This window comes from Oryx dammah, unplaced genomic scaffold (assembly GCF_014754425.2).
Source record: "Oryx dammah isolate SB20612 unplaced genomic scaffold, SCBI_Odam_1.1 HiC_scaffold_5, whole genome shotgun sequence".
NCBI lineage: Eukaryota > Metazoa > Chordata > Mammalia > Artiodactyla > Bovidae > Oryx > Oryx dammah.
In genome coordinates, this window is record NW_024070189.1 from 71,451,880 (window position 1) to 71,472,157 (window position 20,278).

Genomic DNA, 20,278 nt, shown 5'->3' on the forward strand with positions numbered 1-20,278 from the left:
GGTGCTGGTAGGGGAGGTAGTGGAGGCCCAGAGGGCTTGGTGGTGGCAGGGTCTGCAGAAGGGATATGAGAAAGGAAGGAAAGAGGACTGACCTGGCCCTGGAACAGGCCAATGAACATGTGGAGATGGAGAGGGTAGGAAATGAGTGCAAATGTTGCCATCTCGGTGGGAGGGGCTCAAAGGGATCCTGTGGGCATCAGTCAATGCAGACACCCCATCTGAGCCCTCTGCAGGAACAGGCACCAATGCCTGCTACATGGAGGAGCTCCGGAATGTGACAAGTGTGGATGGGGACTCAGGCCAGATGTGCATCAACACGGAGTGGGGCGCCTTTGGGGACGACGGCTCTCTCAGCATGCTCAGCACCCGATTTGATGCCTGTGTGGACCAGGCATCCATCAATCCCGGCAAGCAGAGGTATGGGTTGGGCCAGGCAGGTGTGATTGGTGGTGGCTGGCACTGGTTGATATGGCTGGTGGCTGGGGGTGGCTGGGGCTGGGGCCTTAGCCCTGTGGGCACACATACATGTTCATGCAGGTTTGAGAAGATGATCAGTGGCATGTACTTGGGAGAGATCGTCCGCCACATCCTCTTGCATCTGACTAGCCTTGGAGTTCTCTTCCGGGGCCAGCAGACCCAGCGCCTTCAGACCAAGGACATCTTCAAGACCAAGTTTCTCTCTGAGATCGAAAGGTGCTGAGGCCTATATTATGTCCCTCTACCTCCCAAAGGACTCTTTCCTGGGGTGGAATGCTGGTTGGAGGGAGGTCCACCCCAGAGGATGGAAAAGTAATGAGGGGGTGCTCATGCAGGACCTGCCCTTCTGTTCCCTCCTGTTCCTAGTGACAGCCTAGCCCTGAGACAGGTCCGAGCCATCCTGGAGGATCTGGGGCTGCCCCTGACCTCAGACGATGCTCTGATGGTCCTGGAGGTGTGCCAGGCTGTGTCCAAGAGGGCTGCCCAGCTTTGTGGGGCAGGCGTGGCTGCCGTGGTGGAGAAGATTCGTGAGAACCGGGGCCTGGAAGAGCTGACCATATCCGTGGGGGTGGATGGGACCCTCTACAAGCTGCACCCTCAGTGAGTCTGGGTGGCGGGTTGGGCAGGGGGCCACGGCCAAGTGGGACTGGACTGACCTAGGCTCACATTGGCCTCTCCCCCTCACAGCTTCTCCAGCCTGGTGGCCGCCACGGTGCGGGAGCTGGCCCCTCGCTGTGTGGTCACCTTCCTGCAGTCAGAGGATGGGTCTGGCAAAGGTGCAGCCCTGGTCACTGCTGTTGCCTGCCGCCTTGCCCAGAGGACCCGTGTCTGAAGAAGTCTCTAGCAACCAGCTCTGTTGGTCCAGGGCTGGGACCCTGTCTGTCCCCAAGCCAGGCCCAGACACCCAGGACTTTCCAGAATAGTCATGTGTGACCCTCGCTGGGGAGACCCTTAGTTCTCCCCGAGAGAAGGAGCACTTGGGTTAGCAATATATATATATAATTTATTTACATTCACGTCCGCTAAAATCCCTACGTGCCCTGGCGGCCGGGCAAGGCTGTGTACATAAGGCCAAGTGTAAGTGCACGAATGCACTTAAAACAGAGTCAGGGCACAAACTTCACACCACAGGTCCCACATGGGGCACCTGCCAGCCCCAGGAATGGGCACGCCACGGCACGCACACTTGCCATTGTCCAGCCCGGGACTCCCATTGCATATTCACATGCCCTGTTGGGCAGGGCTCCTCATGGCTGGGGGCAGGAGAGGGAGGACAGGGAGGAGCCGTTGGGTGTCCCTGGGTAGGTGGGAGAAGGACAGCCTGTGAGAGGCAGGTGTGGATTGACACCGGGCATGAGAGACGTGAGCAGCCTCTAGGTGTGCGGCATGAGATGCGTGTCAGGGGGACACAGGTGATAGGAGCACACAGGACATGCATGGGGACATGGCCGTGTGGTGGTTGTGTGCCTGAATGCAGGGGCCGCCCCCTGTTCAGCTGTGGCCTTCAGTCCCGAAGGCTTGGAGCCGAGCCCCTCAGATGTGCCCCTACCCAGCAGGCACGGAAATGTTTGCATAAGATCCAGCTCAGGCAGGAGCTCTGGGGCCACGTCCCGAGCCCATGGCGTGCATGCCTGCCCGTGTGTATGTGGCCCCCTGGCTGGGGCAGGAGGAGAGGTAACATCACACGCACAGACACACACACCGATGGGCTGGGCCCAGCCTGAGCTCCAGGCGCCATCCACCCTGGGACCCGGGGGCCTGGGAGGAGTGAGAGCAGGTGGCAGTGCCAGCCTGGCTGGGCAGGGCGTGGAGGGGAGGGAGTGTGGGCAGGGTCTGAAAGGGCCAGTGATAGGGGACAGCGTCCGCCAGGAGGGGGCCTGTCCGCGCAGCTCTCCCTGGTGGTGGGGAAGGGCCTTGTCTTGGTTTCTGCCTGTTCCTGGCGGGCGCCAAAGCTGGTGAGAGTGTAGGCGTTGTGGGCCTTGCCGGCCTCAGCACTCGGCCTCTGACACTGTGAAGAGACCGGCATCTGGCTGGCCCAGTCCCGCCACTGCTGCCGCCAGCTGGCTGAGGTTGCCGTTGGGGAAGTGCCGCGCCTCCCACAGGTTGAGGATCATGGCTGTGGGGCTGGGCTTGGAGGCAAAGAAGCTGAGATGGCTGCAGAAGGGAGGGGAGCGTGTCAGCAGCCTGGCCTCACCAGGCGCTGCCGCCTCCGCCCTCCTAGACCACCTGAGGACAGGGCCTCCCTTCGGTCAGCCAAGGGGAAGCCCCAGCTGCTGAGGCTGGACCACAGGCCCCACCATGCATCTTGTCCACCCACCCCTGCTGCCCCACATCCCCGCCCAAGCTGGGCTGCAGGTGGCCTTCATATCCCCTCCTTGCCCACCTCCCACCCACCTGTCCAGGTGGAGTTTCTGGGCCAGAGTCCGCCAGTCGGCACCCCGACTGCAGGGCGGGTCCAGGCTGGTAATGATCTTCTGCCGAATGAGGAAGGGGATCTTGAAGGCACTGGGGCCCACTAGGGCTGGGACCCCCCCTTCACTCTCCAGGACCAGCAGCTCAGAGAATCTCGTGTCCTGGGAATAGGGAAGGATGGAGGTACCTGTTACAACTTGTCCAGCCCAGCCCACATGCTGGGTGGGGGAACGCTTGGACCATCACAGGGCACATGTGGGTACCCACCATGGGCCAGGTTCCTGCTCCCTGGAGTGTGGAGGTGCAGCGACCTGCCCAAAGTCACACAGCCAGTGAGGGGAGGAGCCTCTGACCCCATTCTCCTTCCCCCTCCACCCCTCCCTAGTCACCCCTGCCAGCCTCTGCTGACCACTGAACTCTCTGCTCTCCTTGCTCTGCCTCTACCCTCCACACTGCTTCCTCACTGTTGCCTCGTCTACCTTGCACTCATCCTTCCGAGCCCCAAACAAGCCCCTCCTCTCACGGAAGTCCTCCAGGGCCCCCAGACCAGCTCTGTCTCCCACTCCCATCCTGTGGCTTCCCTACCCTCTCCACCCCCTCCCCAAGCCCCACAGTCTCTGGCTACCTCTGTCTACATGTGCATCTATACCTCCCTCCTCGGGACACTTGGAGGAAGCTGCCACACGGTTTCTAGGAGGTGGGCTTGAGGGGCCAGGTAGGCCCAGAGTGGGGAGCAGGTTATGCGATGCGGCCCACCTTGGTGATGTTGAAGTTGACGTCGAAGCTCTGCCCGTCGCCCTCCACCTGCCACACCCACACCTTGCAGGCCAGGTCACTGGTGCTGGGGCTGACACGCTCCAGGGTGAAAGTGCAATGCAGGTGCTGCTGTGTGCCATTCCAGATGTGATAAAAGGGAATCTCCTGGGGGAGGGGGGTTACGGAGAGGCGGCGTCAGGGGGGCGGGCTTGGGGGAGCCCAGCTCCAAGCACCCCGAGCGTCCTCACCTGGTAGCTGACAAGCAGCTTGCTCTTCCACAGGGAGCTGGGCACATCGTGGATGGACAAGCGCAGGTTGTGGTAGCTGTCCTTGAAGTGCAGGACGCGGGGCTCCTGGATCAGCTGTCCTCCCAGCTGTTTCTCCAGCTGTACCACCTCCTACAGTGCCCTGGGTGTCAGCCAAGCCCACAGGGGCGCCCTCTCTACTGCCCCCCTCCCAGGGCCAGGGGTGGTCAGCCCTCCGAGCCAGCCTCCGTGTGGCAGGTACCTTGAGTGCATCGTGGGTGTCGTGCAGGCAGTAGACTCGGATGTTGTACTCGAGGGAGGTGCATGCCACTGGGGCGAACAGGAGCAGCTTGAGGCGCTTGGCGGCAGCCACGCTGAGGGCCTCTCCCACCAGGGCGAAGCGGCCCAGCTGCTCCGTGAAGATGTAGCAGACGCCAGCCTCTAGCTGGCAGTAGTAGAGGTGACAGGGCGCCTCCTCCCCCAGGTGCAGCACGTCCTGTGGGCAGCGCCCGACGGGTCAGCTGGCGGCCAGCTGCAGCTCTGAGGGCCCGACGGGCCAGCTGGCGGCCAGCTGCAGCTCTGAGGGCCCGACGGGCCAGCTGGCGGCCAGCTGCCTCTCTAAGGAGTGGCCAGAGACTGGGGAGGGTGCAGGGCCTGGGGGCCAGGCAGGAAGGCAGACCCCACTCTGAGCCTGGGGGGACAGGGGAGGCTTCGGGCTCACCTCCCAGCTGCCTTCGCAGGACTGCTTTTTGAGGCGCAGGCTCCAACTCTCGGGGCTGGGCTCCCCACAGTGGTCCATGGTGAGGATGACGGGCCGTGTGAGCAGGACTCCGGGGGGCCCACAGCTAACGATGGGACTCAGCAGGGTCTGACAGCCAGCTAGGGGCAACCTCAAGTGGGGAAATACGGGTGGGAAGGGAAAGGTGTCAGGGGGACGATCTTGGGAGCCTGGAGAGACGGCTGAGGAGTTGAGTGGCACCCCTCCCCCTGCCCTCCCTTGGGCCAGGCCAGAGCAGACCCCACCTTGGGTGGGGGAGAGGGCAGGGGCCCACCCAGCCCCGTCGGCAGGGCCCCTGCCCACACCTCACGTCCTCTGGCTTGTGCAGTGTGAGGTAGATCTCGTAGATCTTTCCTCGGGGTATGGCGTCCGGGGGGATGAGGAGGCTGATGCCTGTGACAGAGGGGGGGCTGAAGTTTATTAGGGCTGCAGAGCCACCAAACGCCCCACTCTGCCAGCCCCACCCTGAGCCTCCCTCCGAGGACTGACTGGTGCCAGCCTGGCCTGGGAACAGAGGTGCCACTGGGACTGCCAGGCTGGCCAGTGGACACAAAGCTGAGGGAACTCATGTGGGCAATGCATGCCTAGTTAGCCTGGGTACAGAAACTTCTGGATGCTGTACCTCCCTCCCTCATCACCCACTTAAAACCTGCCCCGCCTCCAGGATAAGTCCAGCTCCTGATAGTTAAGGCCCTTGGCCCTGGGCCTGGCCTGCCCTGCACACTTGCTGTTCTGAAGCCACCCCCTAGCTATGCCTCTGGGTGCTCCATCATCCTGGTCTCCCCGAGCTCCTCTCCTCCCCCTCAGCTCAGCCACTTCTGGGCAGGTACCTCAGCTCTGTTGCTCTGTGCTGGGCAGCGGCCCCCTGTGGGTGGGGCTGGGCCCTTTAACAACCCTGCCAGCTTTGGCAGCCCTCCCTAGTTTGGATGCCATTGCACATGCGTCCTGCCTGGCTGATTCACCTTTGTCCCAGTGTCTAAAGGGGCAGCATCTGAAAGCATCTGCTGGGGCCCGGGAGGGAGAGTGAAGCCAGAAGTGGCGGATTTGTGGCTCCTGCCCTCTTCATGCTCCTGTGCTGCCTCCTGGTGCAGCTGCCAGGGTGGTGACCGACAGTCTGAGTGACCCGTGTGTGAGTGCTCTGTGGCGGGGTATGCTGTCTGGTACTTATTCAGCGAATGCAAACGCTGAGGGGAAACCATGAGCCCTGCTCTCATGGAGCGCTCAGCCCACAGGGAAACAGGTAAGTGAACGGCAGCAAAGGGTGCTGGGTGTTGGGTGAGAGCAGAGAGGTGCACAGCACCCCGGCCACCACCCCACTGGGAAGTGAGGGGCAGATGGTCACTGAGCACCCACTGGGTGCCTGCCCTTTTCTAAGATCTTGACAAGGACGATCTCCTAGCAGCCCCCCTGAAGGAGACCATGAAGCAGAGAGAGAGAGGGGAAGCTGCTAGACCAGAAGGGGAAGTAGCAGTTAGGCCAGTGGATGGGGGCAGAGAGGCCATGTGTGTGAAGGGCAGCCCAGGGTATTTGGGTTCATGAAAGCACAACGAGGCTACCAAGTGCAGGAGAAGCATGTGGGGGAGGGAAGGCCACAAGGGATGAGTCCTTGTGGTTCTGTCATGCAGGCTTTGAGGGGGAAAGTGGAAACTCCAGAAAGGGACAGGGTCAAGTCTGGCTCCACTGTGAACCAGACGAGAGGCAGGTGTGGTGGCCTAGGCCAGGAGAGGCCACAGGAAACACAAGCAGGAGGAGGCAGGCACAGTGGAGGAGAAAGAAGGATACAATCGGTGCATGAATGAAGCTGGGGTGGAGGTGAAGGGGCAAAAGTGAAGAAGAGCAGGAGGTCAAGGTGACTCCCAGTTTCTGTCTTGAGCAACTTGACTGCGCTGTCCCTGAGGTAGGGAACACGGGGAGGGAGGAGGTTCTGGGGGAGGGTGGGAGACGGTGCTGTTTTAGGCATGAGGAACCTAAGGTGTTGTGAGACATACAGATGGAGCTGCCCAGGAGGCAGCTGGGTGTGCGATTCCATCACCCAGGAGAACCGCGGCTGGGGATGGACGAGTGGGAGTGATCTACACAGACACGGCGACTGAGGCCATGGAGTGGGTGAGATCCACGGAGAGGGCCCGGGGAGGGGGCTCTGAGAAACACCTGTGTTTAGGGAGCAGGCTCCAGAAGTAGCTGGAGGGGGACGAGGAGGTCTGGGCCATGCAGGGTCACTGAAACTGAGGAAATAGAGGATGTCAGGGTGGGAGCAGGCAGTCACACCAGGCACCGTGGCTCTTTCTCAGATGTCCTAGGGGTTTCCGTGAGGTGCTGGGTGGAAAATCCCCCGTCTGGATGTTTTTCCTCTGCTCTCTCTCCACTAGTTCCCCCCAGCTCCCTGGGGCCTAGGACCCAGCACACACAGGCTGGCGGGCTGTGCAGATGAATGGGCAGTAGTCCTGTGTCCTTGGGCAACAGAAGGGAGACAGCTCTGGCCTCCATCTCAGTGCCAGTCCCAGAGGCTGAATCCTCTCCAGTACTCTGTCCTCTTTCCTTGCTGGGCTGGCCCAGATCTCAGGGTGAGGCTGAGAGGCACTGGAGGAACGTCAAGGCTGTCCCACCCTCCTCCAGGAGGGACTCATGCTAGTCTTGCCTCCTAGAGCTCCCTGGGGGCAACCCAGGGGTGTTACCCACCTGTATTAGGGATCATCAGCCGGCCCCCGAGGAAGTTGAAGGTCCCATAGGCCATGTTGCTGGTGCCGCGGGGCAGGGAGCGGAAGTAGTTCTGGGTGGAGAGGCGGGAGACGAAGTCCTCCGCCTCCGAAGTGGGCGAGCTGTGGTGCAGCGTGTGCCGGCCGCTGCCCAGTGGGCTGAGCAGGTGCCCGTTGGTGAGCTGGAACTTGGGGCTGGGCCCATCTTGCCGGGGACACAGACTGCCCTGGTAGGTGGTGGTGGTGGTGCTGAGGTCTGGCTGGATGGTGAGCAGATGGGGACTGTCTGCAAGGATCAAGATGGACTCAGAGTGGCACAGGGGCTGCCGGGGCAGCCCTGTGTGGGTGACTCTTGGCATGGAGGCCCCGGCTCGAGTGCGGGGGACAGGGGCACCCCACCTGCTTTGCTGGGCTTGATGCTGACGGGCTGGAAGCCTGAGGTGAGGATGGACGAGTCGGCCACGTCCGAGTCCAGTCCCTCCTTCTTGCGGCAGTACACAAGAATGAGGACAAGCAGCAGCAAGAGGAGGCACACGGCCACGGCTATGAGGCCCACATAGAGGGCCACGTCCTCTGGACCGGAAGCAGCTGTGGGAGAGAGTACAGCCTTGAGAGGGGTAGGGTCAGGAGGCCAGGAAGAGGTGAGCAGTCTACACAGCAGGGGGATGGGGCCTCCGCTCCTTGGGCATCAGCACCAGGGGGTGGCGGGATGCTGGCAGCAGCGGCATGAAATGTCAGAACGCGTGCATTCCAGTCCTGCACCCGCCACCGCCTTGCTGTGTCACTCCGGGCAGACGGCATGCCTCACTGGCTCAATTCATGCTGAAGTGGCTGCTGATGAGAATGGAGGTGGGGAAGAGCCACTTCCCTGGGTGGCCTGGAGCCCTGCTAAACCGGCTCTTCTGGGGCCATGGGGCCAGGGGCAGCTGAGACTGAGGGTGAGTGCCTAGGATCCCTAAAGCAGGGAATCTGCTTTCTTGGGCAGGGGTGTGGGGGTGGGGGATTCTGCCAATCTGATTCCTGGCCAACCCCTGGACCAGGAGCAGGGATGCTGGGCTCTTCTCTTCTGCCTACCCCGCAGGCCTGAGGCAGGGCTGAGGAGAGAGTGATTGACTGCCTGGAAGAAGCGATATTGATTTTAGAAGGGTTTTGCATAATGAAAGAAATGTCCATCAGAAAGGAATTGACACAGATAATTAGGTTTTTAATTGAAAGAATGGGGGAGGGTGTGTTCTAGAGAAGAAAAAAAATCCAACAGAGATCTTTAATTGTTAGTTATGGCCTTGTAATTAACAGGCCTCACAAGCCTGGTGTCCCCACAGGACTTGTATGTGCACTTGGGGGACGGGGCAGAGGTAAAACTGTAGGAGAGGATGGGAAGGGGTTTGGGAGACAGTCCCAGAGGCTTGGTGTGCACGGTAAAACCAACGACGTATGCAAGTCTCAAGGCAGGTGTGGAAAGTATTGGGGTGTATGTGGGCATATGTTGGGTGTGTTAGGGATGGGGGGTCCCCCAAAGGTTCTGAGCTTTGAATAGAAGGTGCAGCCTGTGGCAAGGGGACTCTGAGCCATCACTGCCCCGGGGCAGGGCAGGGCCAATCCTGGCAAACTCAAGAGGGCTCCTGGGTGGAAAGGACTCACTGTGCACACAGAGGTCGCTGGTACAATTGCGGGTATCCAGGTCAGTGCCTTGGCACTCCTCGCCTCCATTGCGGGGCGCGGGGTCTGAGCACTCACGGCTCCGCCAGTGGGTACAGTCGAGCCCACAGGCTGACCACTTGCTCCACGGGCTCCAGCTGCCATCCACTAGACATGAGATAGACACGGACAGAGAGGAGACGGCATGGTCAGCCCAGGGAGCTGTAGCCCAGGCTGTCTGCCAGCGTGGTCCTGCTGGGCAGCCAGACCTGGTGCAACGCCAGGGCCAGGGCCAAGCCTGCCAGTCTGCAAGCCCTCTGGTGTCCAGCGGGCCTGGATGACGCATGCTAATGACAGGAGGCACAATGACGCTGGGCCTGCTCGGCTCTCCCCACACCAGGGGCCATCCTGGCCCTGGGGCAGTGAGGGTCCTCAGTTGCACGATGACCCCTTGATCCCAGGCGCGGGTGGCTCTGCAGTACCAGGCTGGGCCCTGCCCCACATGGACTGTCCCTGTCCCGATGGTACCTCAGACCCTTTGACTTGGCCCTTCCACTGAGGCTGAGCCTGCACACAGACTGAGCCCTGCCTCTGATCACACTGAACCCCATCCTGGCCTTGGACTGAGCCTGGCCCTGCGTGCGGGTGGGTGGGATGGAGCCAATGGGGAGCAGGCTGGTGGGCACGATGGAGCCAGGGCACGGAGATGGCGTGGTGAAGAGCGATGCGGGAGGTGGCGGCCGCTGGTACCTGGGCACAGGGTGGCGCAGGCTGTTTTCTGGACATTCTGCCCCTCACAGAAGGCGCCCCCGTTGAGAGGCGCCGGGTTGGTGCAGCTCCGGCTCCTTTTCTGCCAGCCGCGCCCACAGCTGGCGCTGCAGACAGACCACTCAGTCCACGTCGACCACCCACCGTTCACTGGCCGGACAGAGAAGGACTGGGTCAGGGAGCGGGGGCTTCCTTGGACACGCTGGCCCAGGGGCCAGAGCAGGACAGAGGGGTTGTGAGCTGGAAGTGGGCAGGCTGCAGCTGGGCTGAGAGAAAAGCCCTGGAGGGGAGGCCACGCTTCTGCCCTTCTGCCCTCTGGGGCCTGGCAGTGCCCGCTCCACATCCTCTTTCCTGGTGGGCACTGCAGGCGCTCAAGACAGCCAGCCCTAGCTGCAGCTCCCATACGCTCCTCCAACCCAAACCCCAGCCTTTCACAGGGTGACTCCAGCACCCCTCCTCCTGTCTGCTCCTGGGGGTGCCCGGGTCACTCTAATTCCACCCTGGGGTCTGTCGCTTTTTTAGACTTCCATATTGTCCCTTCATCTCCTCCTGCACCATGTCCCCTGACCACAGGTAAGCCAAGGGATGGTCTGGCCACCAATAACACCTCTGTCCAGACAGGCCCTTCCGCTCCTCAACAGCCACAGCCAGCCCTTTCCCCATCCTCCCCCATCAGGCCACGGCTTGGTCGGCCGAGTCCTGGCTCTGCAGGGAGCCAGCCATGTGTGGTTGCCGCAAAGGCACCCCTGTGCCTCGCCTGTGCCCGGAGCCCTTCCACCCCGCCAGTACCGGGGCCCACCATAGACGATGACAGCAGCGGAGGCACTGCGGCGACGAGCCACGATGTTCTTGGCCACGCAGGTGTAGTTGGCTGTGTCGGCCAGGCGGGCCTGTCGCACCACCAGGCTGTGCTCCCGTGTGATGTACACATTGGGGTCCATGGATGGGTCCACAAGGTCCTCGTTCCGGAGCCACTCCACCTGGGGGAGGGAGCCATGCCACTGCATCGCCTGACTGCACTGGCCCTGCCTGGAGTGAGCGTGGCCCCTGGGTGGGGGGATCAGCCTGGAGGGCTGGGCAGGGAGGGGCTGAGACCTGCGAGCACTGCCCACCTGGAGTGGTACCGCCCACCTGGAGCAGCACCGCAGCCCCTCTCACCTCGGCTGGGGGGATGCCCTCCGGTGGGCGGCAGGGCAGCACGATGCCCTGCTCCAGCGACACCTCCTTGGCCAGTGGTTCCTGCTCAAAGTTCTTTCGCAAATCTGGGGGCAGAACAGAAGCGTCTCCCTGGCTGAGTGCCTCAAGTTGGGTCAGCCTGGCTGACCCTGTCCGCTGGTCCTGCAGAGACCATGGCCCAGGCCAGGAAGAAGTGTCCAGTGCCCAGGGGGAATGTAGTGGGTGGCTGGGTGGCATCCGTAAGCACTCCCTCCAGCCGTCAAGGCAGGGCCTGAGGATTTCTTATGGGACCTCCTCCCGGGTGACACCCTGAGGCCCCTCCGCCCCGGACTCACAGGCAATGCGGATATAGGCCTTCTGACTCTTGGTGGTGCCCGAGGAGCTCCACGCCACGCACTGGCACCAGAACTCCTCCAGCCCGAACACCTTCTCCACCTGCTGCCTCGACACATTGATGCGGACCTCCATGGAGGGCAGTCCTGAGAGGGGAGGGGCGGGGAGCAAGGGCATGTCTCGCATGTGGTCCTCATGGGCCAGTCCCCTGCGGCGTCCTGGCACCACCACAGACACTCCCTCTGCTGAGCAGGAGAGCTGGCGGACACTGGGGGCAGTCCTCTGCCTGGAGAAGGGGCTCCCGGGGAAGTCCCTTTGTATCTCCTGAAAGTCAGGAGTGAGTACTTGGTCACCCAAGGCCTGTCTCCCTGGAGTCAAAAAAAGTCAGGAAAGGGGTTTCCTGCTTTTTCAGAGATAGTCACAGAGGAACCTGGGGCAATGGAGGCTGACCTCTAAAGGACCCCAGGCAGAAGGGGTGAGGCAGATAGGCCAGCCCTGGGGGCCATTGTGGGTAAAAGCAAAAGGTAAGGAGGGATTTAGGGTTTCCCTGTTGGCTCAGATGGTAAAGGATCTGCCTGCAATGCGGGAGACCTGGGTTCGATTCCTGGGTCAGGAAGATCCTCTGGAGAAGGAAATGGCTACCCACTCCAGTTTTCTTGCCTGGAGAATCCCATGGGCAGAGGAGCCTGCTGCTGCTGCTGCTAAGTTGCTTCAGTCGTGTCCCGACTCTGTGCGACCCCACAGACGGCAGCCCATCAGGCTCCCCCATCCCGGCGTGGGTTGCCATTTCCTCTCCAATGCATGAAAGTGAAAAGTGAAAGTGAGGTCGCTCAGTCGTGTCCGACTCTTCACGACCCCAAGGACTGCAGCCTACCAGGCTCCTCCGTCCATGGGATTTTCCAGGCAAGAGTACTGGAGTGGGGTGCCATTGCCTTCTCCACAGAGTCGCAAAGAGTCGGACAGGACTGAGTGACTAACACTTTCACTTTCACGGAGTTATCTGGCTGGCCTCCTGGGGTTAGTAGGTAGATCCTGATGTGTGATGATATAATAACAGCTATTAACAAGATAATGACAGTGATTATGTAGTATGATAATAGACCCCTGGGGCTTAGACAGTGTTTCCCGTGTGCTGGCTTATCTTCTCCAGTCAGCTCCCTTGGAGGTATTTGCTCCCATTCTGTGGATGGGGAAACAGGCTCATAGAGGCAGTGACTTGCCAGAGGCGCCCAGGGCTGCCAGCTGTCTGAGTCCAGAATGTGTTCAGGGTTCATGGGAGTCGGGGGTTGGGGTGCTAGGGGTGCCCCTTGTACCAGGAGAAAAGCTGGTGATGGGGAGAGAGCCCACAGAGAGGAAGCTGGCCTGTGAGGGTGTCTGGGACCTTCTTTATCCTGTATGGACTGGGCCCGAAGGATCCCTTCTCAAGGGTGGACACAGTACCCAGCCCCCACACATCTGCCACACCCAGAACCAGGTGTGGGTTGTCTTGGGAGGGTCCAGGCCTCTGAGGACCCAGAAGGGAGGGGGGACCCCAGCCCTCCTCCAGCCCCCTGGCCCTTAGCTGAAACCAGTGTCCTCAGGAGTGAGAAAAGACTGTTTGTTTCCAATTCCTCCTCCTCCTGACCCCAATTTCCCTCGGGTCACTGGCTTATCAGAAAGAGGGAGAGAGGCTGGTGCTTCCATTGTTAACAAAGAAATTCAATTAGGGCTGCCTTGCAGGAGGAGCAGCGGCCCAGCTGAGCAGGCAAGCCAGGAGGCTGTTTTCTGTCTTAATTTCTCTAACTTGTCTTTCCCTGACCCTTGCCCAGAACCCTCCTCATGAGTCTGTCCAGCTCCCACACAGGTCCCCAGATATTTCTATCACCCACCTTTGTCCCCTTGCACCGTGAGTTCTCACAGGAGATGGGCAGTCACCTCTGGCTGAGGTCACTGTCACTGGAGATCCCTCCATTCTGGGCACTGCCTGCCCCATACCCTAAGGTGCTGAATGTGAATGTCCTTAGGGGTGGGGTGAGGGCTGAGAGGTGAGAAGGGGTCCCTCACAGGGGGTGCTCTCTGTCAAGCATCTGAGAAGGAGCTGTGTACCTACTTGGGGGACGGAGACAGGGTCCTCCCTCTCAGCCTCTGGGGTTAGTGATGGGAGAATTGCAGAACATTCTGAACCAGGTGCTTTTCCTCTCTTGGGTGGACAGGTCTGTGGAAGGACTGCTGCGTCTCCCAGGGTGGTGGGGGGAGCTCACGCACCACCCAGGCAGCTTAGCTCAGGGAGAACAGCACTAAATTTAAAGTGCTCCTATTTCTTCCCCCCTGTCTCCTCCCTCTTCTGTCCTGCCACCTCCTCCTCTTCTTCTTGCTGCCACAAATGAGGGCCAAGTTTGTCCACGAGCTCTAGATCCAGGCAGAGCCCTTGAGCCCCACAAGCTCTGGGGGTGGGGGAGACCCAAGCCGGCTGGGCCTTGAAGTGAGGGGCTGTGCCCTCCCAGCTGCAGGTTGCTGAGCAGCCGGGCTCCCCGGAGCAGTTTCTGGGCACGGCTGTGTCTGCACCTGCCTGGTAAATGGGAGCAGATGCCAGCCTGAGGGAGGGTGGCAGGAAGGTGGGGGTCCCTGCTGGTCCAGGCCCAGGAGCATGTTGGGTATGTGCAGGCATGTGAGGGCTTGGGTTGTGGGGAGGCCCTGGTGTGTGCATGCTGAGTGTTTCTGGGAGGTGGAGGGGTGGGGGTGGGGGCCTCTGAGGCCAAGTGAATGTGTAGGGTACCTTCTTACCAAACTGCTTTTCATAATCAGTCGGTTTGTTTAACACACAATAAATTATACTCCCAGACCAGAGTCCAGTACTTGGTAAATTTCCAACTTTAACACTATCAGTGGGTTTGGGTTTAAGAGTTTTCAGGCTTTGGTCCTTTCCCCCTGGTCCCCTGGATGGGGAATGGGGGCAAGCAAAGGGGAGACAAGATACTCTCTCCTGGGTTCTCCACGCAGCCATCCCCACCCCCATGCAGGGCTCCAGATTTGGGCTGACCTCTGCCTCTGTCATGCCTGCCTGACCACAGCATGCCTGGGTCAGGGTATTGGGTTTGTGTGTATCATGGGTGTCAACCACTGCCTGGGCATCCATTTGTGGGTGAGGGAAACCGATCTCTTTGCCTCAAAGCACTCAGCGGCTTTGGGTTAAGAAGTCAATAAGATCAAAGAAAATTCAAATGGGCTGGCAATGGGAGGCCTGAGGTTGGAGGCTCAGAGCAGGAGGGGACCCTGGTGGCCACGGGTGGGATGTGTCTCTGTGAGCTCTACTCTCCGCCTGGCTTGAAGGGAGCAAGGCCAGCAGAGCTTGTGGGACTGGCCTGGACTGCTTTGCAGGCAAGAGCCTGGGTCTTGCCCAAGCCGTGGATACCAGACCTCACGAGGGCAGGAGACAAGGAAGGGTATATGTGGGAAGCCTGAAAGAGCAGGTTGTGAGCAGTTGGGGGCTGGCCTGGAGACTTCCCAAGAGGTTCCAGGACAGGCCCTCAAGGCTGCAGGGAGACAGGCTATAGTGATTTCCTCTTCCTCGCCTGTTCCTTCCCTGGGGGACCTACCTCAGCAGCAGGAGGACTCCTGATGCTGCAAAGTGAGGCTGGGCCCTGGGCATGGGGCAGGAAGACAGGGAAGACCTGGAGCTGGGCTCCAATTGGGTATGAGAAATCTCTCAGCTGTCCCCAGCAACCTGCCAGGGGCCCCTCCTCATCCCCATTTTACAGATAAGGAAACTGAGGCCCATGGGGGAAGGGGACCGACCTGCCAGAGAGGCCACGGACCCTATCCGTTCCCCTCCTGAGGGTGGGAAGCAGAACTGGATCAGTGGCACCAGGAGACTTGCGGGCTAAATTCCTAGCACCTCACCCAGACCTGGCACATGGCAGGTGCTCCATTGACACCTGAGGACTGCAAGAAGGCTGCTGCCAGCACAGGGCTGTGTAAGGCCAGGACAAGGCAGGCTCAGGGACAAGGCATGCTGAGGACCCCGCTGACCCTGCTAGGTTAGGATGGCGTGTGACCCCTGTGGGCCAAAAGACCTGTTTGGAGCCCTGGATGAGTCAGAGCATCTGTAACACAACAGATTGGCTCTGAGGACTAAATCACACACTGCCCAGACTCAGGGCTTGTCTGCTCACACCTGCATTCTTGTGCAAGCTTCCATGTTCACTAGGGCAGGGCCCTGTCCCCTGGCCTCCCTCTGCCCAACCCTACCTCCCACAGCGCAATGTGGCTGCAGCTTCCTTGTCCCGCTGACCACCCCCTCCACCCCCACTTCTGCTGCCCCAGGCCTGGGCCTCTGGCCAGCCTGCTGTGCCCTGCATTTGTCCTTTGACCTGCTAGACATTCCAGGTGGTTTTAAGACTGGGGATGGAAGGCAGCCCTCACTCCGGAATTCCTTCCTGGGCTGCCCGGTTTCTTCTGCCTGGAGCATGGGCCACCGCTCTGGGCCTTGGTCTCCTGCCTGCTCTTGGCATCACTGTGAGTTGTTCTGGGTGCCCTCTGCTGGCCCTATGACTCAGACCTCACTCAAGTGGCCACACCCAGCACAGGGTCTGTGTGCTGTGTGTCTCAGGCTGGCTAAGCCTAGGTGGGAAGGGGCTCCGGGCTTAACCTGAGGACTCAGCATGTGTGGGGGGCTCCACAGAGCATCACGGCAAAGTGAAGTCGCTCAGTTGTGTCCAGCTTTTTGCAACTCCATAGACTATAGCCCGCCAGGCTCCTCTGTCCATGGAATTCTCCAGGCAAGAATACTGGAGTGGGTAGCTGTTCCCTCCTCCAGGGGATCTTCTGGACCCAGAGATAGAACCCAGGTCTCCCGCCTTGCAGGCAGATTCTTTACTGTCTGAGCCACCAGGGAAGGGGGCCAGAAATGAGCTTAACTGGGGTCCAATTAGTTAGGAGGAGAGGCTGTTGTCAGCTCCACTGAGCCTGTTCTCGGAGCACAGGTTCCCAAACAATGGCTCTCTGCCCCCATCCCCAGGGCTGGAGGAGAGAGATGAAGGGGCCCGCAGAAGGAGCACTTCTTGGGTCTGCCTCTCCTGTCAGCCCTCACATGGGCCCTGAGCGTCACTCACAGCACCAGTCATGTCACTCGGTAGCTTGAAATCCCACAGCACTGTGACCTCACTCCAGAGCTGAATGGGTGAGGCTCCTGGGTGGCCCCAGTGCCCCCAGCACCCACTCCACCCCCTTGCCCCTGAGCCCTGATCCACCTATCTGCCTTCAGGCCTTTGTTGGTGCTGTATCCTTTCCTGGGTCGCCTGGGACACCCATCCCCTCTTCTTGCCCAGACCTGGGTTACACGTCCCTGCCCTGAAGAGCCCATCCCAGCAGCCCCAGCTCCCAGGACTCATGGAGAGGTCACTGTGCCGCCCACCCTCTCTGCGGGGTTGTATCTCCAGCTGGGGAGTGGTTGCTCAGGGAGTGAGTGCACCAACAAACCATCACGGAATTGAGGTCTGTGAGCTCGTCTGTCATCTGGGACCCACTCTTTCCAAACCTTTCTCTGCTGGCACCACTCACCAGGCAACCAGCCCCTCAGATGGAGCGGCCAGGACCTGCCCCACCATCCACAGAGCTCCCTGGGATATTTTGGTGTGAGGCTTCCCTTTCACTCCCCCACCAAGTGATGAAGAATGGTGAAGGTAGGCCTCCCAGAGACGACTTTGGTGTGTACACAGGGGGTCCTGCCCACACAGAGCTGGTTAGTTTCACCCTGGCCTCCGCTCTCAGGTGGGCAGCAGGGCCCCCTCTCTGAGCCTCCACTGCCTCGGGGGCTGAGACGCCCCCTGCAAGTCCCCTCCCCCCACCACGTCCCTCTTCCCTCACCCCTTCCTGGCCTTACCGCTGCTCCCATCTGTGCTGCGCTCAATCACGTGGTCCACCTGGCGCACCCACTCCCCGTTGCACTTGAAGAAGATCTGCGTGGCGGGTGTGGCCTTGCACACCAGCAGCACCGGCTTGTTCTTAACTATGTACACGTCCTCGGGCTCCACCAGGAAGTGGGGAAGCAGGTCTGGGTTGGAGCCGGGCACCGGGTTGGGCACAGGGTTGGCCACCGTGGCACTCTGCTGGGCACCTGCGGTAGGAGCAAACAGGGCCGGTGAGTCAGGGGGTGGGCTCTGCTGGACTTGGTGCCACCTGCCTGCTCAGGGGCAAGGGCCAGGCCATGAGGAGACACCTGTGGGGCCAGGCTCTGCTGCTTCCAGTGCAGTGACCTGGGCTGCTTAAGTGGGCCCTTCGCCAACCCTCAGTGTAAAACGGGAGGAGAAACAGCCCTCCCCACCTCTCCAACCCGCACCCCCCAACACCTGACTTATGAAGACCTGTGGAGACCTGAAACGAGACAAAGGTGAAAGTGCCAGCCTGTGGCGATTGTCAGGGCTCATTACTTCCCTGGTAGAAGTTCAGGGATGTGGGGAGGTGCCAGGGGAGAGCTGGAGGAGGCAGAGGGCCCTGGCAGCCAGGGGTTAGGGGTCTCAAGAGTCCCTTCCTCTGGTGCTGGGCTGCCTGGGGGGCTGCTTCTGGCTTGCTCCCCATTCCTGGCCCCTGCACTTAGTAGGAGCTGAGAAAATAGCACGTGAATGAAGTGGGGGGAGGCTGTGGCAGGTTCAGATGTGAAGGGGTGCTCATGGCAGTGTGACAAGTGAGGCCCCTGTAGTGGGGAGGGGCGAATCGGGGGGAGCCTGGGCTGCTGGGTGGGTGGGTCTCAGGCAGGGTGGGAGCCAGGAAGGCGTGTCTGGGAGCCTGAGCCTAAAGTCTCACTCTTTAAGGAGAACTGAACATGGATTTCCTTCTAATTTTAGCTGAAAACCACAGCTATCCCACAAGTCATTTGTTGCTAATTACACAGGTAATTGGCTCTGAGGCTTTGGTGGAAGTAAAACCCTCAGCAGTCTGCTCCCCCAACAGGACCTGGAGAGGGTGGGGAGAGGTGGGGGACAGAGTAGCCTCAGCCTCCACACCCACCAGACAGGTCCCCTGATAGCCGGGCCTCTCTTGGGGCTGCATTCACTTCCCCCAACACACACTCCCAACCAACAGGGGCCTCTGGGCATATGGAAGGAAATGCTTGGACTTCAGAGACCTTGCTAGGGTGACCTTGAGTGAGTTACCCCTTCTGTGGAGGTCCTGACTGCCCACTGCAGGTCTGGAGGTGCCTCCCACAGTGGCTTCCCAGCTACACTACCCTCCTCACCTGCAGCCCAAAACCCGTGGAGGGCTTCTAATGGGTGGCCTGGGTCTTTGGGCCTAGGAGGCATCCACACTGCTTTTTCTCTCTTGCTGGTACAGGGAACCTCTCTTTCCAAGGAGGGACTTCCCCCCACTCAAGACTGATTTTGGGGAGGGGATCTGTGCCTGGTCAGTAGGCACCAAGGGGGTGAGCTGGGAAAGTCTGCAGAGGCTGAGAAACCTGCTGTGACTGCAGGTAACCCCCACTCCCCCAACCCCAGGCTGTTTCTCTGCCTGCAAACTGCGGTGTGTGTGTGTGTTAGTCACTCAGCCACGTCCGACTCTGCGACCCCACGGGCTATAGCCCACCAGACTCCTTTGTCCATGGGATTCTCCAGGCAAGAACACTGTAGTGGGTTGCCATGCCTTCCTCTAGGGAATCTTCCCGACCCAGGGATCAAACCCGGATCTTCTGCACTGCTGACTGTTTACTGTTTGAGCCACCAGCAAAGCAGGGAATGGTACCCAATTCTTTGGGCTCTCGTGAGGGGGCAAAGGACAAAGGCACAGTGCTCGGTCGAGGTCAGTTGCTATCCGCACCCAGAGCTTTTACCTGACAGTGGCGAAGGGCTCCAGCTCCCTCCCGGCAGTCTCTTCAGGGATGAGGGCTGATGAGGAAACTGAGGCACAGAGCTTGCCCCCAGTGTCTGCAGCAGTGGGCTCATCCACCTCTATCCCCAGCCTGTCCCCACGCCTCCATGCACTTTGTGCTACACTGCAATGAAGGCGAAGCTGCCTGGAACCACACTTGCAGTTGGGAAGACAAGCTCCTCTGGTCCCGCCCCACCCTCTCCTGAAAAACCTCCATGGGGCTTGGCCGGTCTGCAGGTGTGTTTTAGGGTGAGGAAGGTTGGGGATGCTGGCAAATGGGAGGAACCCTCCAGGTACTTTACAGATGTGGAGTCTGAGGCCTGAGGGAGAAGCCACTTACTCTGTCCCCCAGCTTCAGCCTTGGGCTCTGGGCGGCCACATCCTGACCCTTCAATGTGACAGTCACTTGTCACTCCGCAGCCCTGACCCAGGCAGCAGGCTCAGCCAGGGCAAGGCTGAGCTGTGCTCTGGCTTCCCAAGGTCTGGAGGGTGAATAGGAGGAGGGACTCCCAAGGAGGGGCACTGTGGGTCAGGAGCCTCTCTAGATGCCTACTGGGGAAGCCAGAGCATCTCTGCAAACCCCCAGGCCACACAGAGCAGAGCCCATGGAGGTGGGGGCAAGCACCACAGGCTCCAGAAGAGACCTGAGCAGCAGCTTCTGGGTCTGCCCATGCCCCGCCTTGCACAGGCTCGATGTGATGGCCCAGTTCTGCCTACTGGCTCAGGGCTGGGTGGGCAGGGGTCCTGGCTGGGGAAGGCACGTGGCCCCCCAGCTTCCCTATCGATCACTGCACCAAGCCCTGCTCACGTCAGCCGCCCGCTGAACCCAGCACAATCCCTCATGTCCGCATTTAACTGCTAATGAAAAATAAATGTACTGTGACCAATAAGGGACATAGCTCACCTCTCCTGGGCCTCCACCATGCCACGTGGGCACGGTCTCCCCTCCCCAGCCCCCGGTGGGGCATTATTGGGTGGACCCAGGGGCCCCCTCTAGGCCGCATTATGCCCTCTGGCAAGGACACTGTAAGGCCATGGGTGGGGGTAAATTCAGCCCCTCTTGGGGCTGCTGGAAGCTTCCTGGGTGGTCAGAGCTGGTTTCCCCTCAGTGGCCCCAGAGTGCACTGCGTGACCTCCACCCTTGTGGTCAGCACTTGTGA

The 20,278-nt window shown here is 60.4% G+C and overlaps 2 protein-coding genes across 2 annotated transcripts in view; one reads left to right on the forward strand and one right to left on the reverse strand.

Annotated features, from left to right (window-relative positions):
- The window catches only part of HK3 (hexokinase 3), a 21,842-nt gene extending 20,349 nt beyond the window's left edge, over window positions 1-1,493 (forward strand). The window contains exons 16-19 of the mRNA XM_040240490.1: window positions 234-417; window positions 538-693; window positions 844-1,077; window positions 1,165-1,493. Of these exons, the coding sequence (XP_040096424.1) occupies window positions 234-417; window positions 538-693; window positions 844-1,077; window positions 1,165-1,309 (719 nt within the window). The 3' untranslated portion in view covers window positions 1,310-1,493. The remainder of the gene's footprint in view (window positions 1-233; window positions 418-537; window positions 694-843; window positions 1,078-1,164) is intronic.
- On the reverse strand, window positions 1,460-20,042 carry UNC5A (unc-5 netrin receptor A). The gene is made up of 16 exons (XM_040241600.1): window positions 20,023-20,042; window positions 17,596-17,630; window positions 17,140-17,373; window positions 11,282-11,425; window positions 10,929-11,032; window positions 10,570-10,750; window positions 9,006-9,170; window positions 7,764-7,952; window positions 7,348-7,650; window positions 4,974-5,061; window positions 4,612-4,780; window positions 4,153-4,386; window positions 3,894-4,043; window positions 3,646-3,810; window positions 2,872-3,050; window positions 1,460-2,631 (listed from the first exon to the last, which is right to left on the reverse strand). Exons 1-16 carry the CDS (start codon window positions 20,040-20,042, stop codon window positions 2,466-2,468), a joined length of 2,526 nt encoding a protein of 841 aa, XP_040097534.1. The 3' UTR covers window positions 1,460-2,465.
- Between the last annotated feature and the right edge of the window lie 236 nt (window positions 20,043-20,278).